General features: G+C 44.1%; 1 protein-coding gene across 3 annotated transcripts in view; it reads right to left on the bottom strand.

Annotated features, from left to right (window-relative positions):
- Positions 1 to 13,185, bottom strand: part of Cfdp1 (craniofacial development protein 1) — a 110,275-nt gene extending 97,090 nt beyond the window's left edge. For 2 of the 3 annotated variants that reach the window (XR_008216043.1, XM_052729604.1), the window contains exons 1-3: positions 12,985 to 13,185; positions 4,134 to 4,251; positions 2 to 206 (exon numbers count right to left, since the gene is read on the bottom strand). Coding sequence is in view for 2 of the 3 variants with exons in the window: in XM_052729604.1 (XP_052585564.1) it covers positions 2 to 206; positions 4,134 to 4,251; positions 12,985 to 13,048 (387 nt within the window). In the remaining variant the exon portion in view is untranslated. The remainder of the gene's footprint in view (position 1; positions 207 to 4,133; positions 4,252 to 12,984) is intronic. The other variant, XM_052729603.1, reaches the window with a different exon arrangement.
- Between the last annotated feature and the right edge of the window lie 5,451 nt (positions 13,186 to 18,636).

Genomic DNA, 18,636 nt, shown 5'->3' with positions numbered 1-18,636 from the left:
CCTTAACTTGTGAACTTGGAGCTGCTTTTGACTTTGGTCCCACATCATTAAGGAAGCTGGCCCACAGTTCATCTTCCTTCTTCTTCCTTGCATTCTCGGACCCAAGGCCTCCTTGCTCTTCTTCATCTTCTCCACTACTACTACCTCCAGATTCTTCCTTGCCGTCCTCCTCGTCTTCTAACAAGAGGCCACTTTGTTTTCTCTTTCTAATCACCAACAGCCACCCAGAAAAAGATAAGACAAGACAGAATGCAAAATTATTCATTCCCTTTCCTCAACTCTTAGACCACCTTACACACTTGAAAGTTTAAATCTGTGATTACTAATAACACGATAGGAGACAGAATAGGTGAACTTTGATTTAACTGTTTGAAAAAGAGTTATTCACTTAGATAATGTGTATGTGTGTGTTCCTGAGTTCATGTATGTGCACCACATGCACACAAGAGCCTGTGGAGGTCAAAAGAGGGTGTTAAATCCCCTGGAACTAAGGTTACAGGCAGCTGCAAGCCTCCATGTACATGATGATAACTGAACCCAGGTCCTCTGCTAGAGTAGAAACTGTTTTAACCTCTCAGTCAACTCTCTAGTCCTGACTTCATTTTTTTATTGTTTTTCAAAATAAGGTTTCTCTGTGTGTAGCAGCCCTGGCTGTCCTGGAACTCAGAGATCTACCTGCCTCTGGAGTGCTAGGATTAAAGGCATGTGCCACCACAGCACAACTAATTTTTTTTAAGAATATTTATTCGGGCTGGAGAGATGGCTCAGAGGTTAAGAACCCTGGTTGCTCTTCCAGAGGTCCTGAGTTCAATTCCCAGCAACCACATGGTAGCTCACAACCATCTGTAACGTGATCTGGTACCCTCTTCTGGCCTGCAGGCAGAACACCGTGTACATAATAAAGAAATAAATCTTTTAAAAAAAAGAATATTTATTCATTAACAATAGTACAATTTAGAATTATACCATACAGTGAAAAAAATACCCACAATTTTCTCAGTGTTTTCAAATTCTTGGCATGTTACTCTTTGAAATTCGGGAACAATAAATCAGTATCTCAGTATTCTCAGGGTTTTTTAAATTATATTTTAAACATATTTCTAATAATCTTCAGAGTCGATAATTTGAATAGCTGAAATTCTTATTTAAAGAATAAAACACATTGAGTCTAGTAGTACTTACAAAGTTTAACTACATCCTGAAGGAATAGTTAATGAAAATTTAAAATTCAGGCCTCCCATTAACATGGAATCACATATGGATACTGCCCATGTGAGGACTTACCTGCACTGCAAATGTGCTGTACCTGGGAAGCAACTGAAGGGTTCTCATGGCATACACCGTATCCACTGTGTGTGTGAACTCTCCAGTAAGCACTGTCTCTTTACTACTCCCCCTTCTTCTTAATACAGCGGAGCGCTGAGCTCACTTGAAACTTAAATTGAGTATGCCAAGACCGTTATTCTCACTAAGGAAACACCTGAGGCAAGCATGGTGGTGCACACCTTTAATCTGAGCACTCAAGGAAGCAGAGGCTTGAATGCTCCTGTGAGTTGGAGGCCAGGTTGCTCTACGTAGTGAGTTCCAGACCAGCCAAGCTACAACGTGAGAACCTTTCTCCAAAACAAAACAAAACAAAACAAAACAGCAAACAAAATAAAAAAATAAATAAAAACCCAACAACTAAAAACAGATAAAAAGAAAATACCCAAGATCACCTCATAAGATTAATCTGTTCAGAAATGGGGTTCTATAAACATATGTGCTAAACACTTTTTTACTTCTAAAAGCCACTTCATTTGGAGAACAAAGTCTACTCATTCTCAGATTTACTTGTATTATGTTCTTCTACACACTCTAAAAAAAAATATAGCAATTTCATGCCACCTCCAAAAGAAACAAGTTCAAATACAAAAAAGAGAACTGGACCTAAGACTTCAAAAGTCCACGTTACACTATTTGGATCTTGAAAACATCATATAGTACTTAATGTTCATTTTCTCCTTTTCATAAACTTCGATACCCAAGACAGAAACAACAGTGATAGAGAGAGTCCTACAGAAGATGCCTTATCTGAGTTATAACCTGTGACTTTCCTATTTTGGGATGGACTGTAATTCAGAACATGGCCTGTGGAAAATCAACTGAAAATAATTTCATTTAGATCAAACAATTCTACACCTTCAAATTTGACTTACAAAAATCCTCGTACCAGTATAACAACATGTTCTGTTAATGTGTTCTGCTAATGTATTCTGCAGCCTTTTGCTGTGACAAAGACCATACAATCTAATTGCTCCTCAATAACAGGATGCTTAAGTCAAGTCAGGCCTATTCATAAAGTGTGGCACTCCAGTCCCTGAAAGAACAAGGTATGTCCAGGACTGCCATGGTGTCCTTTAACATAATGGACTCAGTGAGAATTGTTAGAGTGGTGCCTCCCTGGAATTGCAGTCCTGCTCAGAAGACTGAGACAAGAAGCTCAAGAATGGCCCAGCCTGGACAACACAGCGGGAGAGCAAGAGTGAGTGTGGGATGCAGTGTGCTACCTTTTGTTTTTTTTTTGTTTTTTTTTTTTTTTTTGTTTTTTGTTTTTTTTTTTTGGTTTTTCGAGACAGGGTTTCTCTGTGTAGCTTTGCGCCTTTCCTGGAACTCACTTGGTAGCCCAGGCTGGCCTCGAACTCACAGAGATCCGCCTGGCTCTGCCTCCCGAGTGCTGGGATTAAAGGCGTGCGCCACCACCGCCCGGCTGTATTATTTTTAAATAAAGAGCGTAGGAAATATACTCCCACACTGAGTGTGACAGTATCTAAGGTAACAAGCTTTTCGGGGTAAGAACAGAAAATGAATCCTGTAGTAACAGAGGATTGTTTTAACTATGTGCGTTATTTTACCCAGTTTTTTTTTTTTTTTTTTTTTTTTGGTTTTTCGAGACAGGGTTTCTCTGTGTAGCTTTGCGCCTTTCCTGGAACTCACTTGGTAGTCCAGGCTGGCCTCGAACTCACAGAGATCCGCCTGGCTCTGCCTCCCGAGTGCTGGGATTAAAGGCGTGAGCCACCACTGCCCGGCTTACCCAGTTATTTTTAAAAGTAAGTCCTAAAAATTTTTAAATTTGTTGCAAAGGCCAAATTTTTTTGAAACAATTTTACTTATTTTTAGTTTATGTGCATTGGCGGTTTGCCTGTTGTGTCTACGTGTCAGATCCCTTGGAACTGGAGTTAGAGACAGCTGTGAGCTGCCACGTGAGTGCTGGGAAGTGAACTCCAGTCCTCTGGGAGAGTAGCCAGCTCTCTTAACTGCTGAGCCATCTCTCTAGCCCATTTTGTTTTTGTTTATCAAGACAGGGTTTACCTGTGTAGCGCTGGCTATCCTGGAACTCACTTTGTAGACCAGGCTGGCCTCGAACTCACAGAGATCCGCCTGCCTCTACCTCCCAAGTGCTGGGATTAAAGGCATGTGCCACCACTGCCCAGCTGAAGGCCAAGATTTTAATTTCAGAATATCAGCAAATATTTCCTTCATACAGAAAGGTGTTAAAAACCTTGGCAATAGCTGAGTAGAGGTGTCGAGGTCTACAAAGCAAGTTCCAGGACAGCCAGGACTGTTACAGAGAAACTCTGTCTCAAAAAACCAAAATAAAAGAAATTTTATAAATTTATTATATAAATATTATATAAATTTAAATTATAAAATTATAAATTTTATAAATAAAAGGTGGTGGTGGCGCACACCTTTAATCCCAGCGCTCAGGAGGCAGAGCCAGGCAGATCTCTGTGAGTTCGAGGCTAGCCTGATCTACAGAGCAAGATCCAGGACAGGCACCCAAACTACAGAGAAACCGTGTCTCAAAAAACAATAAATAAATAAATAAATAAATAAATAAATAAATAAATAAAAATACAAAACACCCAACAACAACATAAACCAAAAAACTCTGGCAATAAAGCTAGGTATAGTGGTTCATGCCTACAATCCTTACAATCCAGGAGGCTGAAGCTGGAGGCTAGGCCAGTCTGTGCTACAGCACACACACACACAAACAATAAATGTGAAAAGACAGACAGACATCTATCATGAGAGCAATTTCAGCAATGAAGATAGCTCTTATGTAAAGGCCTTGAGGGCAGCATCACCTGGCTGGAATGCTCTGAGCCTTCCTTCTTTTCCCTTTGGTTTTCTCAGCCTGCTCTTCACCATCCACTTCGTCTTCCTTCACTAATTCATTGACATCATCTTCACTGTACTCTCCACCTGAAACCATGTAACAGGGTGGTCAGACCGCTGGAATGAAGATTTTCACAAAGCATAAAGAATGAATTCTGCCGGGCGGTGGTGGCGCACGCCTTTAATCCCAGCACTCGGGAGGCAGAGCCAGGCGGATCTCTGTGAGTTCGAGGCCAGCCTGGGCTACCAAGTGAGTTCCAGGAAAGGCGCAAAGCTACACAGCGAAACCCTGTCTCGAAAAACCAAAAAAAAAAAAAAAAAAGAATGAATTCTGAGCCAGGCATGGCCGTGCACACCTGATGCTCAGTACTTGGAGGTGGAGGCAAGAGAACCAGAAGTTCAAACTTTTTCTCGGTTACACTGTGAGGTTGAAGCCAGCCTGGGCTACATGAAATCTTGTCTCAAAAACAAAAGCAAACAAACAAGTAAACAAAGAAACAAACAAACAAACAAACCCCCTAAAACAGCAGCCACAATAAAACAAATCAAAAACTTTAGCCCTCGTAAGATAAATATTTCTGAGCTGGGCATAGCAATGCACGCCTTTAAATCCCAGCACTCTGGAGGCAGAGGCAGGCAGATTTCTGAGTTCCAAGCCAGCCTGGTCTATAGAATGAATTCCAGGTAAACCAAGGCTACACAAAGAAACCCTGTCTTAGAAAAAAGAGAGAGAGAGAGGAGGGGGAAGAGAAAGCAAGCGGGTGGGAGAGAGAAATTTCTGTTTATTGAATGATGCAGGATCAATGTCACTACAATAGCAGTGAACATCACTGAAATTCAAGTGGTATTTTTTATATAATTTACATTATAAAGGGTTTCCTTGGGGGGGTAAAAAAAATTAGTTCATTTCAGGCAAGTAAAAGAAAAGGTGGAATCAGGACACCCAGCTGTACCACAAAGTCAGGGCCTTAGTTAATAATAGGTTGTAATACGGGCCAAGTAGGGTGATGCACCTGAACTGAGGCCAGCCCAATCTACATTGCACATAGGCCAGCCAGGGCTTTGTAATGAGACCCTGCCTCAAAACAAACCAAGAACAGGTCATATTAAATGGACTGAGCTGGGTCTGCAGCTTAGTGCTAAAGCACCTGCCCATTAAAAAAAGCAGGTGGCAGGAAGGGAAAACACTCTACCTACAGACAGCAAAACTCAGAAGCAACAGATTTGCTGTAAGACCCGGTACCTCCAAAGCATGGTGGCAATGCCTGTGATTCCAGACATGAAGGTGGAGGGCAAGAAGCCAGACTGGACTTTCATCCTGGCTAGGAGTATTGATATAAAAACAATATAAGGAGCTGAGGGGGGGGGGGGGCACGCCTTTAATCTCAGCACCTGGGAGGCAGAGGCAGGCAGATCTCTTTGAGTTCGAGGCCAGCCAGGTCTACAGAGCTACTTCCAGGACAGGCTCCAAAGCTACACAGAGAAACCCTATCTCGAAAAGCAAAAAAAAAAAAAAGTTTTTTAAAAAGTTATGTATAAGCATAGCTATATGTGAGTACAGGTACATGTACAGTACAGAGCTGGAGTTACAGGAGGTTTTTAGCTACCCAATGTGGATGCTGCGAACCAAACTTGGGTCCACTGCAAGAGCACCTCACTTTCTTAATATTGAGCCATCCCTCCAGACCCCAGAGTAGGCATCTTGGGTTTTGACAGACATATTTTGATTCACCTTGGAAGCTGTCTTACCTAGGGTTTTTATTGCTGTGATTAAACACTATGACCAATTACACAGAAACCCTGTCGAAAAACAAAACACCCAACCAAACCAAACCAAACAAACACATCATGACCAAAAGCAATCTGAAGAGGAAAGGGTTTATTTCACCTTATAGTTTACAGTCCATCATGAAGGAAGTCAGGGCAGGAACCTGGAGACAGGAACTGATGCAGAGGCCATGGAAAAGCGGCTGTTACTGGCTTGCTCCCCACAGCTTGCTCAGCCTGCTTTCTTATAGCACCCAGGACCACCAGCCTGGGGGTAGCACCACCCACATCAACCATCAATCATGAAAACGCACCACAGGCTTGCCAACAGGCCATCTGGTCAGGACATTTTCTAACTGAGGTTCCCACTTCCCAAATGACTCTGGCTTGTGCCACGTTGACACAAAACCAGCCAGAAAAGAAGCACCGATGAAATGGACTAAAATTGCTGTCATTCACAGAGAACAAATCAGTGTTTTGAAATATTCAAAGATGATAACTGAATGCAATAGAAACAAAAAGTCCCATAACAATAAAATACATGTTTCGATTTGCCTTCTTTCAAACAGTATTTCTGTTTTAGGTTTTTGTTTTGTATTGAGACAGTCATGTGTACCCCAGGCTGGCCTCAAACTCACAGTGCAGCTGAGATGGCCTTGAACTTCTGGTCTTCCCACCTTTACCTCTCAAATGCTAAGATTAAGGAAGTGTGTTCTCACACTTGGGCATCAAACAGCACACACATCCCTACTTCTTCACAATAGACTCTTCTCAAGAAGGCAATGGGTCTTGCTAGACCTAAAACTGAATGTAAGATTTTTATTCCACAATATGGTTGGTACAGGTAAGGGTCCTCAGGTTCTCTCTCCAAAGCCACCTTCCCACCTCTACTGCCTGTGGTTGACCTCTCATCCCTCATCTCCTCCTTCCACAACAGGACAGTGTTCTGAGGAGCACAGCCATATATATTCTTCGCATCTCTCCCCTGCAGTCATCTGTGGCAAACGTTCTTTCTCCACACCTTTCACCTTGTTGCTATGGGGGTGGCAGACCGGAGCTCCAGGTTCCCTGGGCTCACAGGGGACAGGAGGGAAAGACTGAAAGGAGCTTTGGGGCACATGCTGTTGGCCTCCTCCAGCTGCTGCTCTTCTCCCAGAGTGCACCTCTTTGAAAGGTGCCTGTGAGGAGCAATACAGGGAGACTGCCTAGGTTCCCACTCCGCTAGCTCAACCACCACTTTTTTTTTTTTTTTTTTTTTTTTTTTTTTTTGGTTTTTCGAGACAGGGTTTCTCTGTGTAGCTTTGCGCCTTTCCTGGAACTCACTCGGTAGTCCAGGCTGGCCTCGAACTCACAGAGATCCGCCTGGCTCTGCCTCCCGAGTGCTGGGATTAAAGGCGTGCGCCACCACCGCCCGGCTTGTTTTTTTTTAAAGACAGGGTCTCACTATGTACCTTTGGCTAGTATGGAACTCACTATGTAGACCAGGCTAGCCTCAAACTCATCTCTGAGCCTGTCTGCCTGCCTGCTTCTGCCTCCTAAGTGCTAGGATCAAAAGCATGTGCCATCACATCCAGCACTCAGCTATTATCTAGATTGGTGACTTTCAACTATCTGCTTATGCTTTCTGATCCTCAGTCTTTTCATCTGTAAAATGGATGGTACAAAAGCACACGCCTGGAAGCACTGTGTGATTAGGTTAGCAGTGAGTTATCATTCAAGTATTTTAAAGGTATGTGCACACAAAAGGCATTCTTGAATAGGGAATAGTTAACCTCTTTCTAAATAGTGAAACACTGATGTCCTCTCAGCCTCCTTAAAGACAGATAGCCAAGAGCTAGAAGAATGACCTTTCTCATCATTCCTACTTCAACACCACAGTGGGAGTATCTAGCGCAATATGTCAAGCAATAGAAATACAAAAGTATCAGAAAAAGACTAAAGCTTCCTATTCAGCCTTGACATAATTAGTTATCTACCTGGAAAATACCATGGAACCTACAAAACCTCCAGAACTAATATATGGTTTAACAAGTTTGAAGAATGCAAGGTTAGCATGCTAAAACCCAAAGTATAATGTTCTTCTGTTCTAGCAATAAATAAACAACTGTAAATAAAAGACCTACATAGAGAGCAGAGCGTGTTCACAGACTGGTAGAGAAGACTGTTATCCATTCTTCTCACACTGACCTACAGATTCAGTGCGATTCCAAACAAAATCCAGGCACAGCATCTGTGGGGAGACTGAAGGAAGCCAAGAGTTATGGGAGACCTATCTGGGTGGAGGCAGGCGGGGGAAGAACATGGTAACTACAACAGTGCAGAAGGTCTAATACAGGCTCAACACAACAATGAAGATTCCAGAAAAAACTTCCAGGGAGAAGTTTCTAGAAGGCTCACTGACTACCAACCAAGTCATGCCAAAGTGCATGAGGACACTGATGACACTCCAGCATCAGGAATATGGCGGCAAAGAGAAAGTCCTTCGGAGACAAAGAGATCCTACACAGCGAGCACTGGGCAGCAAACCCGAGATACTGCACAGGTCAGACAAACCCTCCCCCATCTCCGAGCTGCATCTCCAGACCACAAGACAGACCTGCTGGCGACTCTGGGACCCAGCAAGCCAAGCAACTTTCACAATTCTGAGGAAAAACTCCTCCCAGCTTCTGTTATCAACCAACCATCAAACAGGCCTGAGGTAACGTTTAGACATTCTAGGTCTCAGAACAAAGTTTCTGTCTTGCCTCCTTCCTCAGGAAGCCATTAAGTGTTCTCTTCTCATTTTGGTGGAACATATCAAAAAAGAAGACCGCACACACCGAAATGAGTGAATCTGAGGCGGGCACAGTGGCCCACACCTAGAGTTAATGCATAGGTGGAGGGAGGAGGGTCAGGAACTCAAAGTTAAACCAGTTACATATGGACTTCAAGGCCAGCCCAGAACACGGGAATACAGAAAAGGAACAGAGGAGACCTGAAAGGGTGGTCATGATGGCGGAAGACCCAAGGTTTAAAGTTCCAACAGGCAGACAAAGAGAAACCACACCAAAATGAAGCAAGGTTAAGGTAAAGATAAACTTCCAAGAGATGGAGATAAAAACCCAAGGAATCTAAGTATGCTAGGCGATGATTCTGGCAATTCTGAAAGACCAGAGCATGGACAACTAAGTTAAAAATGAGAAACAGGCCGGGCGGTGGTGGTGCACGCCTTTAATCCCAGCACTCGGGAGGCAGAGCCAGGCGGATCTCTGTGAGTTCGAGGCCAGCCTGGGCTACCAAGTGAGTTCCAGGAAAGGCGCAAAGCTGCACAGAGAAACCCTGTCTCGAAAAACAAAAAAAAAAAAAAAAAAAAAAAAATGAGAAACAGAAAGACGGCTCAGTGGATAAAAGCACTTGCCACCAGCCCTGACAACCTGAGCTCCATCCCTGGAAGCCACATGGTGGAAGGACAGTACCCTACTCCATGTTGTCGTCTACCGCCTGCATGCAAACTGTGGTCACACACTAAATACATGTAAAACAAAACAGACAATCACTAATTCCAGAGAAAGGCAGTCTAGCTGAAGCAATCACAGCACACCCCATGGCTCAGCTGTGAACAGGTGTCCATACAATCAGCAAAAAGGCAAACAGAATACTTATCTAATCAAAACGGGTACAATGGCAGGAGGGGGTAATTCCTTTGAAGAGGAATTGAAGAGAGGTTGAAGAATGTATGCTGGAGACAGGGGAATGAGATATGGTGCTAAAAAGAAACTCACTATGTATGACTTAACTCAAAAGAAACTAGCAGGCCGCATGGTGGTGATGAACACCTTTAATCCCAGTGCTTGGGAGGCAGAACTCTGTGAGTTTGAGGCCAGTCTAGTCTACAGAGCAAGTTCCAGAACAGGCTCCAAAGCTACACAGCTAAACCCTGTCTTAAAAAAAAAAAAAAAAGGAAAAGAAAAGAAAGAAAGTAGCAAAGCCAAGCTAGAAAAGGGGAAAGCAGTTTCCTTAAATGGACTGAAATATCTATGTTTGAGTATGTATATGCATAACTTTCATTAAAATGAGATGAAAACTGATTTCCAAAAATGGTCACCCTGGTTGTCGGCAAAAGAACAATGTTAGAGAGGATGGGGTGGGGTGGGGATGGCTCAGAGGCATAGCACTTGGCTAGCTTGTTTGAGACCTGGGTTTTATTCCTCAGCTTCTGAGGGTGAAGAAGGAGTAAATGTTGGTAGGTGGAATGAGGAAAAAGCTGGAAAATTCTGAACACTCCTAGTGAAGGATGATGGTAGTCTAGAATGAAATGACAGCCATGAAATTGGCTGGGTAACTTTCCAGATACAACAAAAGCTTTAGATTCTAAAGCTGGGGAGGGGTCTGGAGAGATGGCTTGGCCTTAAGAGCACTTCTTACTCTTGCACTCACGTGGTGGCTCACAGCCATCTCTAACTCCAGTTCCTCCCAACCCCTTCGAGCAGCACACAAGCAATATGCAGGCATAACACTCACATACATAAAATACAATTTAAAAACCTAAAAATGGGCCAGGCAGTGGTGGTGCACTCCTTTAATCCCAGTAATCGGGAGGCAGAGGCAGGCGGGTCTCTGAGTTCCAGGACAGCCAGGACTACAGAGAAACCTTGTCTCAAAAACAAAAACAACCTTTAATCCCAGCACTCGGAAGGCAGAGCCAGGCAGATCTCTGTGAGTTCGAGGCCAGCCTGGGCTACCAAGTGAGTTCCAGGAAAGGCGCAAAGCTACACAGAGAAACCCTGTCTCGAAAAAACAAAAACAAAAAAATCTAAAAACAATTTTTTTAAATAAATTTAAAAACCGTTTGGAGGGAGGATGCTGAAGAGAGAGCTCAGTGGTTAAGAGCCCTTGCCATTCTTTCCGAAAGGACTGGAATTCCACTTCCAGCACCATGACACCTGAAACTCTAAGTTCAGGAGATCTGACATTCTCTTCCAGCTTCCCCAGGTACCACACACATGTACATACATATGCAGACATATATATGAAATTAAAAAATTAAATCTTAAAATTTTTACTGCATTCTCCCATCCCTAGTGGTACTCATGTGTATGCCTTCCTGTAGAGGGCAAAGGCCAACCTAGAATATCATTCTTAAAGCTGTCCACCTCTTTTGAAAAAGGTCTCTTATTGGCCTGGAGCTCACAAATTAGGTTAATTGGCTTGCAGAAGGACATCGCCCTGTGTCTTCCCAGCACAGTGGGATCATATAAGCGTTGAGCATTTACACCAGGCATTTTTATCACATGAATTCTGGAAACTGAATTCAGGTCTTCTGGTTTGCTAGGCAAGCATTTTACCAACTGAGGCATCTTCCCAGACTCCCTCCCTTCCCCCAGGACAGGGTCTTATTACATTATCTTGGCTGGCCTGGAATTCACAATGTTGACCAGGCTATTTTCAAATTTATAGCAATCCTCCTGCCTCAGAGCCCCTCAAGTTTCTGGATTATATAGTCTTATACTACCACACCTGGCACAACGTAACTCTGTGATTGGATAGATAAGAATGACTAAGAGGTGTGTGTGAGTCTGTATGTATGTGTCTGTGTGTACAGTGGCTGAAGGAAGATGCCCGCGTCTTCCTCTAGGATCTTTTCACGCCTTATTTTTTGAGACAGTGTTTCTCACTGAACCAGAAGCTCACTAAGCCAGTGAGATCCCAGAATGGTGTCTGTCAGTACTCAAAATGTCACAGTTAAAGGCACCCACAAGCTACTTCCAGCTTTTACATGGGAGCTGGTCTTGCCTCATGCTGTAGAGCAAGCCTTCTTATTCACAATCCCTAAGCAACTACACTGGAATAAATAACTTTAAGGAAATGGTTAAGCCAGGACAAGGTACAAGATAAGTTTTTCATATTAAGATACCTTGGACTGGAGAGATGGCTCAGTGGTTAAGAGCACTGGCTGCTTTTTCAAAGGACTCAAGTTTGACTCCTAGCACCCATTCAATGGATCACAATCATCTGTAACTCTACTTCCGGGGGATCCGATGTCCTCTTCTAGCCTCTGAAGACACCAGGTATGCATATAATGCACAGATAGATGTACATGTGGGCAAAACATCCATATACATAAATGAATAAAAAATTTTAAAAAGATTTGTCTTGACCTCACATAACTTGGGATTCTTAACGTGCCCCCCTCCCCCACCAAAAAAAAGCCACGCCGTTAAGAGCGTGTGCTACGCTTTCGGTGGACCTGACTTTGGTTCCCAGCATCCATGTTGGGTGGTTCACAACTGAGTGTGACTCCAGCTCCAAGGGATCCAACATTGCCTTCTGGTCTCTCTGGGCACCTGGACACACTGCCATACACACACAAAAACAATAATAAGGGGCTGGCGAGATGGCTCAGCGATTAAGAGTACTTGCTGCTCTGGCAGAGGGCCAGGGTTCGCGGTTGGCAGCACACACATGGCAGCTCGAAAACCACCTGTAACTCCAGTTCCAGAGGATCTGGATGCCCTCTTCTGACCTTTAAAAGCCCTAAGCATGCACATGATGCACAGACATGCATGCAGGAAAAACAGTGATACGCATGACATACAACAAATCTTTAAAAATAAAACTTTTAAAAAAGTTCTTAAAAGTGGGCAATGAGGAGCCACTGTAAAGAGACAAAATACATCATCACATGAACTTTCTAACAAGCCGATCCCTTGTGAGACGAGAGGCAGACAGCTCCGTCTCGGACGAGGAGGGAGCTGGCAATTCCCTGAAAACAACCTCCAATGTCCGGGTCGGCTTCCAGAACGCTTCGGAGCGACGGTGCGCTCAGCCTGCCAGCTTCACGCGCCAGTTCCCGCGCTCCGAGGGGGCGGCGGCCCAGGAGAGCAGCTGTGCAGAACCGACCCACGCGCGATCCAGGCCGGCTGTGGGCCAGGGTCCTGAGGACCGGGACGCCGGACCCACGCGCCCCGGGGAACTCGAGGCCATGAGGCCAACGCCCTGAGGAACCTGGAGAGCTTCGAGTGAGGCGTGAAGCGTGGGAACAACCCTCCTCTCGCTCCAAGCCTTATCACTCACCCGACGGCACGTAGTCCTCATCCTCGTCCGACGTGGAGAAGTCTTCGGAATCGAATTCCTCCATGCTGCTGTCACTTGGGGCCTGCTACCCACACGACTGCGGCCACTGCCCCCAAATAGCAAAGCTCTAGGGCGAGACCATAGAGGTGCTGGACCAGCAGCTAGGGCTGCCCTGAAAGCGTGCGCACATGCGCAGACGGTGCCACGTGGTCAAATACGACATTTCCGGCTGGTGCGGTCGCTCATCCTACACTCTCCTAGCCCTTGTGGGATTTCGGATCCACCCGGAAGCGATGCATGCTGGGACTTGTAGTCTTCAGTTCTACCGTGCATCCTCGCTGGAGAACGGCCTATCTGCGGAAATACAGTTGTCTCTCTTTATACGTGTCTTTTTTATTTTCAGATCGCTTACTTGGTAACTGTTTTTTGTAACTCTTAAATCAATGATTAAAATGTTACTCCCGGGCATGCGCAGCAAGTAAAAACTAAGAGTTGATACTGTGCTAAATTCCCAGCGACTTTTGAGCTGGGAAGAAGGCTGAAGCTCCGCCTTCTTGGTTCTACTTTACCGCTAGTATCGAGTCTTTTAGCACAGTTTTAATGCCTTTCCCCCTGCATTTTGGGTTTTTCTGGATAATTTTGCAGTCTAAAATGGCTCCCAAGAATACTACTGAAACTCAAATATTCTAAGCGAAGAAGACTGTGCCTTACTGATAAAATCTGCCTGTTAAGTAAGTTGCGTTTCAGGCCTGAGTTACAAGTGGTGTTGGTAGCGAGTTCAATGTTAATGAATCAACAATCGGGTAATCAACTAAAAGACGAAAGGAAATCCGCTTATCTGTGAGTGAAGCCACTGCACGAAGTGCTAAACTGACACTTATAGTACATGACGAAGCAGTGGGAAAGATGCAAAAGAAGCAATTAATTCTGTGGCTTTGTGGGGATTAGAGAGATGGCTCAAAGGTTAAGAGTACTTGCTGCTTTTGCAGAGGACCTGGGTTCGGTTCTCAGTACCCACTACACGATGGTTCACAACCACCCTGCAGTTCGGACATGAGTGGACACCAGGCATGCCCATAGTAGACACACATACACACACACAGGTACATAGGCACGTACACGTAAAATAAAAACAAGTAAAAATTTGAAAAATTTGTGGATTCATGAGATGGCCTGTCAGAAAACCATAATGTGCTTGGCAGTGGCGCAGGCCTTTTTTGTTTTTGTTTTTGTTTTTTGAGACCGGATTTCTCTGTGTTTGAACTTGCTTTGTAGATCAGGCCTTGAACTCACAGAGATCCGCCTGCCCCTGCCTCTTGAGTGTTGGAACTAAAGGCATGCGCCACTACCACCCAGGCAAAGGTAGGCAGATTTTGGAATTCGAGGCCAGGAGGCCAGAGTGAGTTCCAGGACAGCCAGGACTAAACAGAGAAACCCTGTCTAGGAAAAATAAATAAATAAAATAAAAAAAATAAATAAAGATAAAAGAAAGAAAACCTTAATATGAAACTGAAAGCCAAATTTTCATGCCTCAAATACCGCCTTTCTCAACCAGCCCCTTGGTCAAGGTATAATTAAAGCTTGCAACGCACACTGTACAAGGGAGCTTTTTTTGTTGTTGTTTTGTTTTTTTGTTTTTTGGTTTTTGGGGGTTTTTTTTGGTTTTTTCGAGACAGGGTTTCTCTGTGTAGCTTTGCGCCTTTTCCTGGAACTCACTTGGTAGCCCAGGCTGGCCTCGAACTCACAGAGATCTGCCTGGCTCTGCCTCCCGAGTGCTGGGATTAAAGGCGTGCGCCACCACCGCCCGGCTGTTGTTTTGTTTTTTGAGACAGGGTCTCACTATGTAGCTCTGGCTGTCCTGGAACTCAGGTGCTCCACACCCATTCCATCCAATCACCAGTATCTATTGATTTGCCTGTTCTGGACATTTTATGTAAAAAGAATAATGCAGTGTGTGGTCTTTTGTGGTGTTTAGCATGGTGTTTTCAAATGTGGAATTGTGCCCTCATATAATAATGTTTTACCTTTTGAGGAACTGCTAGACTGTTTTCCAAGGGGATGCCCTGTCTATATCAGCAGCAGCAGCCTATGAGAACCCATTTCTCTGTCTACATCCTTGCCAACACCCAAGGTTGTCTTTTTAAAGGCTATGAAATAGCATCTCATTACAATCTTGATTTGTATTTCCTTGATGACAAAAGATGTTAAATATTATGTCCTTATTGGTCATTGTATATGGTCTTTGGGGGGAAAATGCCTTTTCAGCCAGGTGTGGTGGTACATGCCTTTAACCCCAGCAGAGGCAGACAGATCTCTGTAAGTTGAAGGCCAGCCCGGATTCCATAGTGAGTTCCAGGCCAGCCAGGGTTACACAGTGAAACCCTCTTTCTCACATACACACACAGTCTCCTCAGAATCTTCGCCCATTTTACAACTGGTTTTATTGACAGTGTAAGTACTTTCTGTATCCTGGATATCAGTCTTCTGTATTTCTGACTAGAGAATAGTTCCTCCAATCTTTGGAGGCCTCTTTGCACTTCTTGGTAAGTGAGGGGTCAGTCTCTGTTTCTGATGGTGTCACTAAAAGACAGGGAATGTGAGAAGCGCCAACACCCCCTGCGGCTGTTTGAGCAGACCTGAGTCTCTGGAACACCAGATGACTCATAATGGAGTCCCAGCTAACTGGAGACCTGTAGCTTGGCGCCAAAACCTAGGGCGTTGTCTGCTTCCTGCCCTTCATTTGCAGACACACGGCCTGGACATACTGCCCCCACTGTACACCCCCACATAATACGGTTGTGTGTCATTCGGACTCACTGGACAGCAACTTGACATGACCTTAACTGATTGGGTAATATATGCATATATGCCAGTGAACATACAATTAAACCAGATCTGTACCTCCATGCTGGTCTCTGGAGTCTGCTTCCGGGAAATTCGTCATGACTCTGTTTCGTTCATCCCTCCCCCACCGAGCGGAGCCGCTGTTGAGAGGGAGCAATAACCTCACAGGTAATTTCTTTTGAACGTGAATTTTTAGTTTTGATGAAGTCTATCTATTATTGTGTCATCCGTGTATGCTTTAGGTATTTTATCTAAGAACACTGCCTAAGCCAAGATCATGACTCTTACTTTAGTATCCTTCTAAGACTGGAGAGTTTTAGTTCTTACATTTAGGTCTATGATTCCTTGAAACAGACTTTTCTGTTTTAAAACTTTTTATTTGGTGTGTGTGCCCTCTTGCATGTGCTTACATCATGAACAAGCAGGGATAAGAGGAGAATCAGCAGGGCTCTGTTCTCTCCTTCCAACTTGCAGGTCCCAGGGATTGAACTCAGGTCATCAGGCTTGGTGGCAAGTGTCCTTACGCATGGAGACATCTTGCTGGCCCTAAAACAGACTTTTCTTATCTGAAAATAATAGAATAATAGGAAAACTTAGACACAGTCTTTTGAATTTCACTATTCTTGGCCTTATTATTCTTGGATATTATAAACACTCCCTGTGACTAGTAGTGTAGCCCATCATGGAGGGCATTCTCCAAAGATATGTTGGTATTCACCAGCAATCCTCTCCCATTTCTTCTAACACTAATGAAGGTCAGGTTCCCAACTAAAATTCCCAGCCAGTATGAGAACTATTGCATAGTTTCGAGTACTTGTGAGATTCTCTTTTTCCATTCTTTTTTTTTTTTTTTTTTTTTTTTTTTTTTTTTTTTTGAGAAAGGGCCTCTGTAGTCCAGCTTGGCCTAAACTCACCCTCAGAGTTGTGATAATACTCTTGCCTCAGGCTCTGAGCACTGAGATCACTGGCCTGAGTCACCATGCATGGCTGTTTATCTGAGGAGGGCTACCTGTATGTGGTATATCCATGTTCACATGTGCGTATAAGTGTGTGTGTTTGCGCTTGCACTCCTACACATGTGGAAACTAAAGGTTGGTATTGGATGTCTTCCTCAATCACGCTCTGCTTTTCTTTAGACAGGGTCTCTCTCTCACTGTTTCTTGAACCCAGAGCTAGCCACCCTTATCCTAGGAATCCCCTGCCTCCACCTCCTGAGCACTAAGGTAACAAAGGAGCCTCCACACCTGCCCAGCATTTGTGTGGGTGTGTGCTGGAGACCTGAGCTCAAGTTCTCATGCTTGCATAGCAAACGTTTTACCAACTAAGCCAGCTCCCTAGCTTGGAGATGCGTTCTTAAAAATGGTGGGTAGCAGGTCAACTCTAGCTCTAAAACATGTACCGATGGATCTAGGAACATTGTATAATTCAAGTGTAGCTTAAGGGCAGTAGTGTGAGTCCAAGGCTCTGGACTTGATCTCCAGCACCAACAAAGATTTTAAAAGAAAGAAAGAAAGAAAGAGAGAGAGAGAGAGAGAGAGAGAGAGAGAGAGAGAGAGAGAGAGAAAGAAAGAAAAGTTGTCAGCACTTAAAAATAGATGGATATCAGTCTAGAGTCCTAATTTCTCAAAAAAAAATTAAATATGGCAACAGGAGGTCATCATCCAGCAGAACAAAAATAGGCCAGAGCCAGACAACAAGGGTCCCTCCAGTCAGGGCAACAGTTAGACCAGTGCTAAGCCTCTTAAGGCGCTTGGTTCACTGATGTCTTGGCAATAATTTAGGGGATCATCCCTGCCAAATTTAGCACTGTTAGCTCCTCATCTTCCAGTCTCCACCTTCAAGCTTGGGTTGTCACTTTTATGGAAAGTCAAAGTTCCTTTCATTATGTCTCAGGTCCATACAATCATGGGGACTTCTGGCTGAACCCTGACTGTCCACACCTGTTACTCTGTATCCTTCCAGGATGGCAGAAACATGTCTCTGATCTGACAGGTAGTCACATAAGTACACACATGTGCAAAAAATTACCAAGCTGTACAGTCAACATCTGTGTACTTACTGTATGCTTAAAAAAAAATTATAGCAGAGTGTGGTGGCGCATGCCTTTAATCCCAGCACTTGAGGGGCAGAGGCAGGCAGATCTCTGTGAGTTCAAGGCCAGCCTGGTATACATAGTGAGTTCCAGGAAGGCCAGAGAAAATAATGAAACCCTGTCTAAAAACAAAAAATGAACAAACAAAAATTTATAAGATAGAATGGATGGCAAACTACCCAAGCCTGAGTGACCCACCCTGCTGAAAATAAAAGAGGCATATTAGTCACTGAGGACATTAAATTATGGAAATCTAGAGTTTCTCCTCCAGTGGACCATTGAAATAATATATAATTTGCACACTACTCAGCCATCCTAGTCCAAGAGCACACAATTTTTTTTCACATGTATGGTGTACATATACGTTCACATGTGTCTGGGCAGATGTTGCTATGGAAAGCAGAGGCTGACATTAGTGTCTTCCTCATGCTATATTTTATTTACTGAGGCGGGGCTCTTGATGAACCTTCAGGGATCCATCTCTCCCTCCAGAGTGCAGGAATTACAGGTAGGTCCCTGTGCCTATATAGCTTGTTCTGTGAGTGTTGGGGTTCTGAACTCTGGTCCTCATGATTGCACAGCCAATGCCTTCTCCACTGAGTCATCTTTTTAGGCCCCATACAAAGCTTCTTGATGTGAATATATGTCCGGATCAGTAAAGTTAGTGAGTGATGTTCACCTTAAGCACAGTTTAAGCACATCTTTGAAAGAGAATT

The sequence above is a fragment of the Peromyscus californicus genome, unplaced genomic scaffold (assembly GCF_007827085.1).
Source record: "Peromyscus californicus insignis strain IS unplaced genomic scaffold, ASM782708v3 Scaffold_8__1_contigs__length_139910024, whole genome shotgun sequence".
NCBI lineage: Eukaryota > Metazoa > Chordata > Mammalia > Rodentia > Cricetidae > Peromyscus > Peromyscus californicus.
Note: the sequence above shows the minus strand (reverse complement) of the source record. Positions and strands in the feature narration are given on the sequence as shown.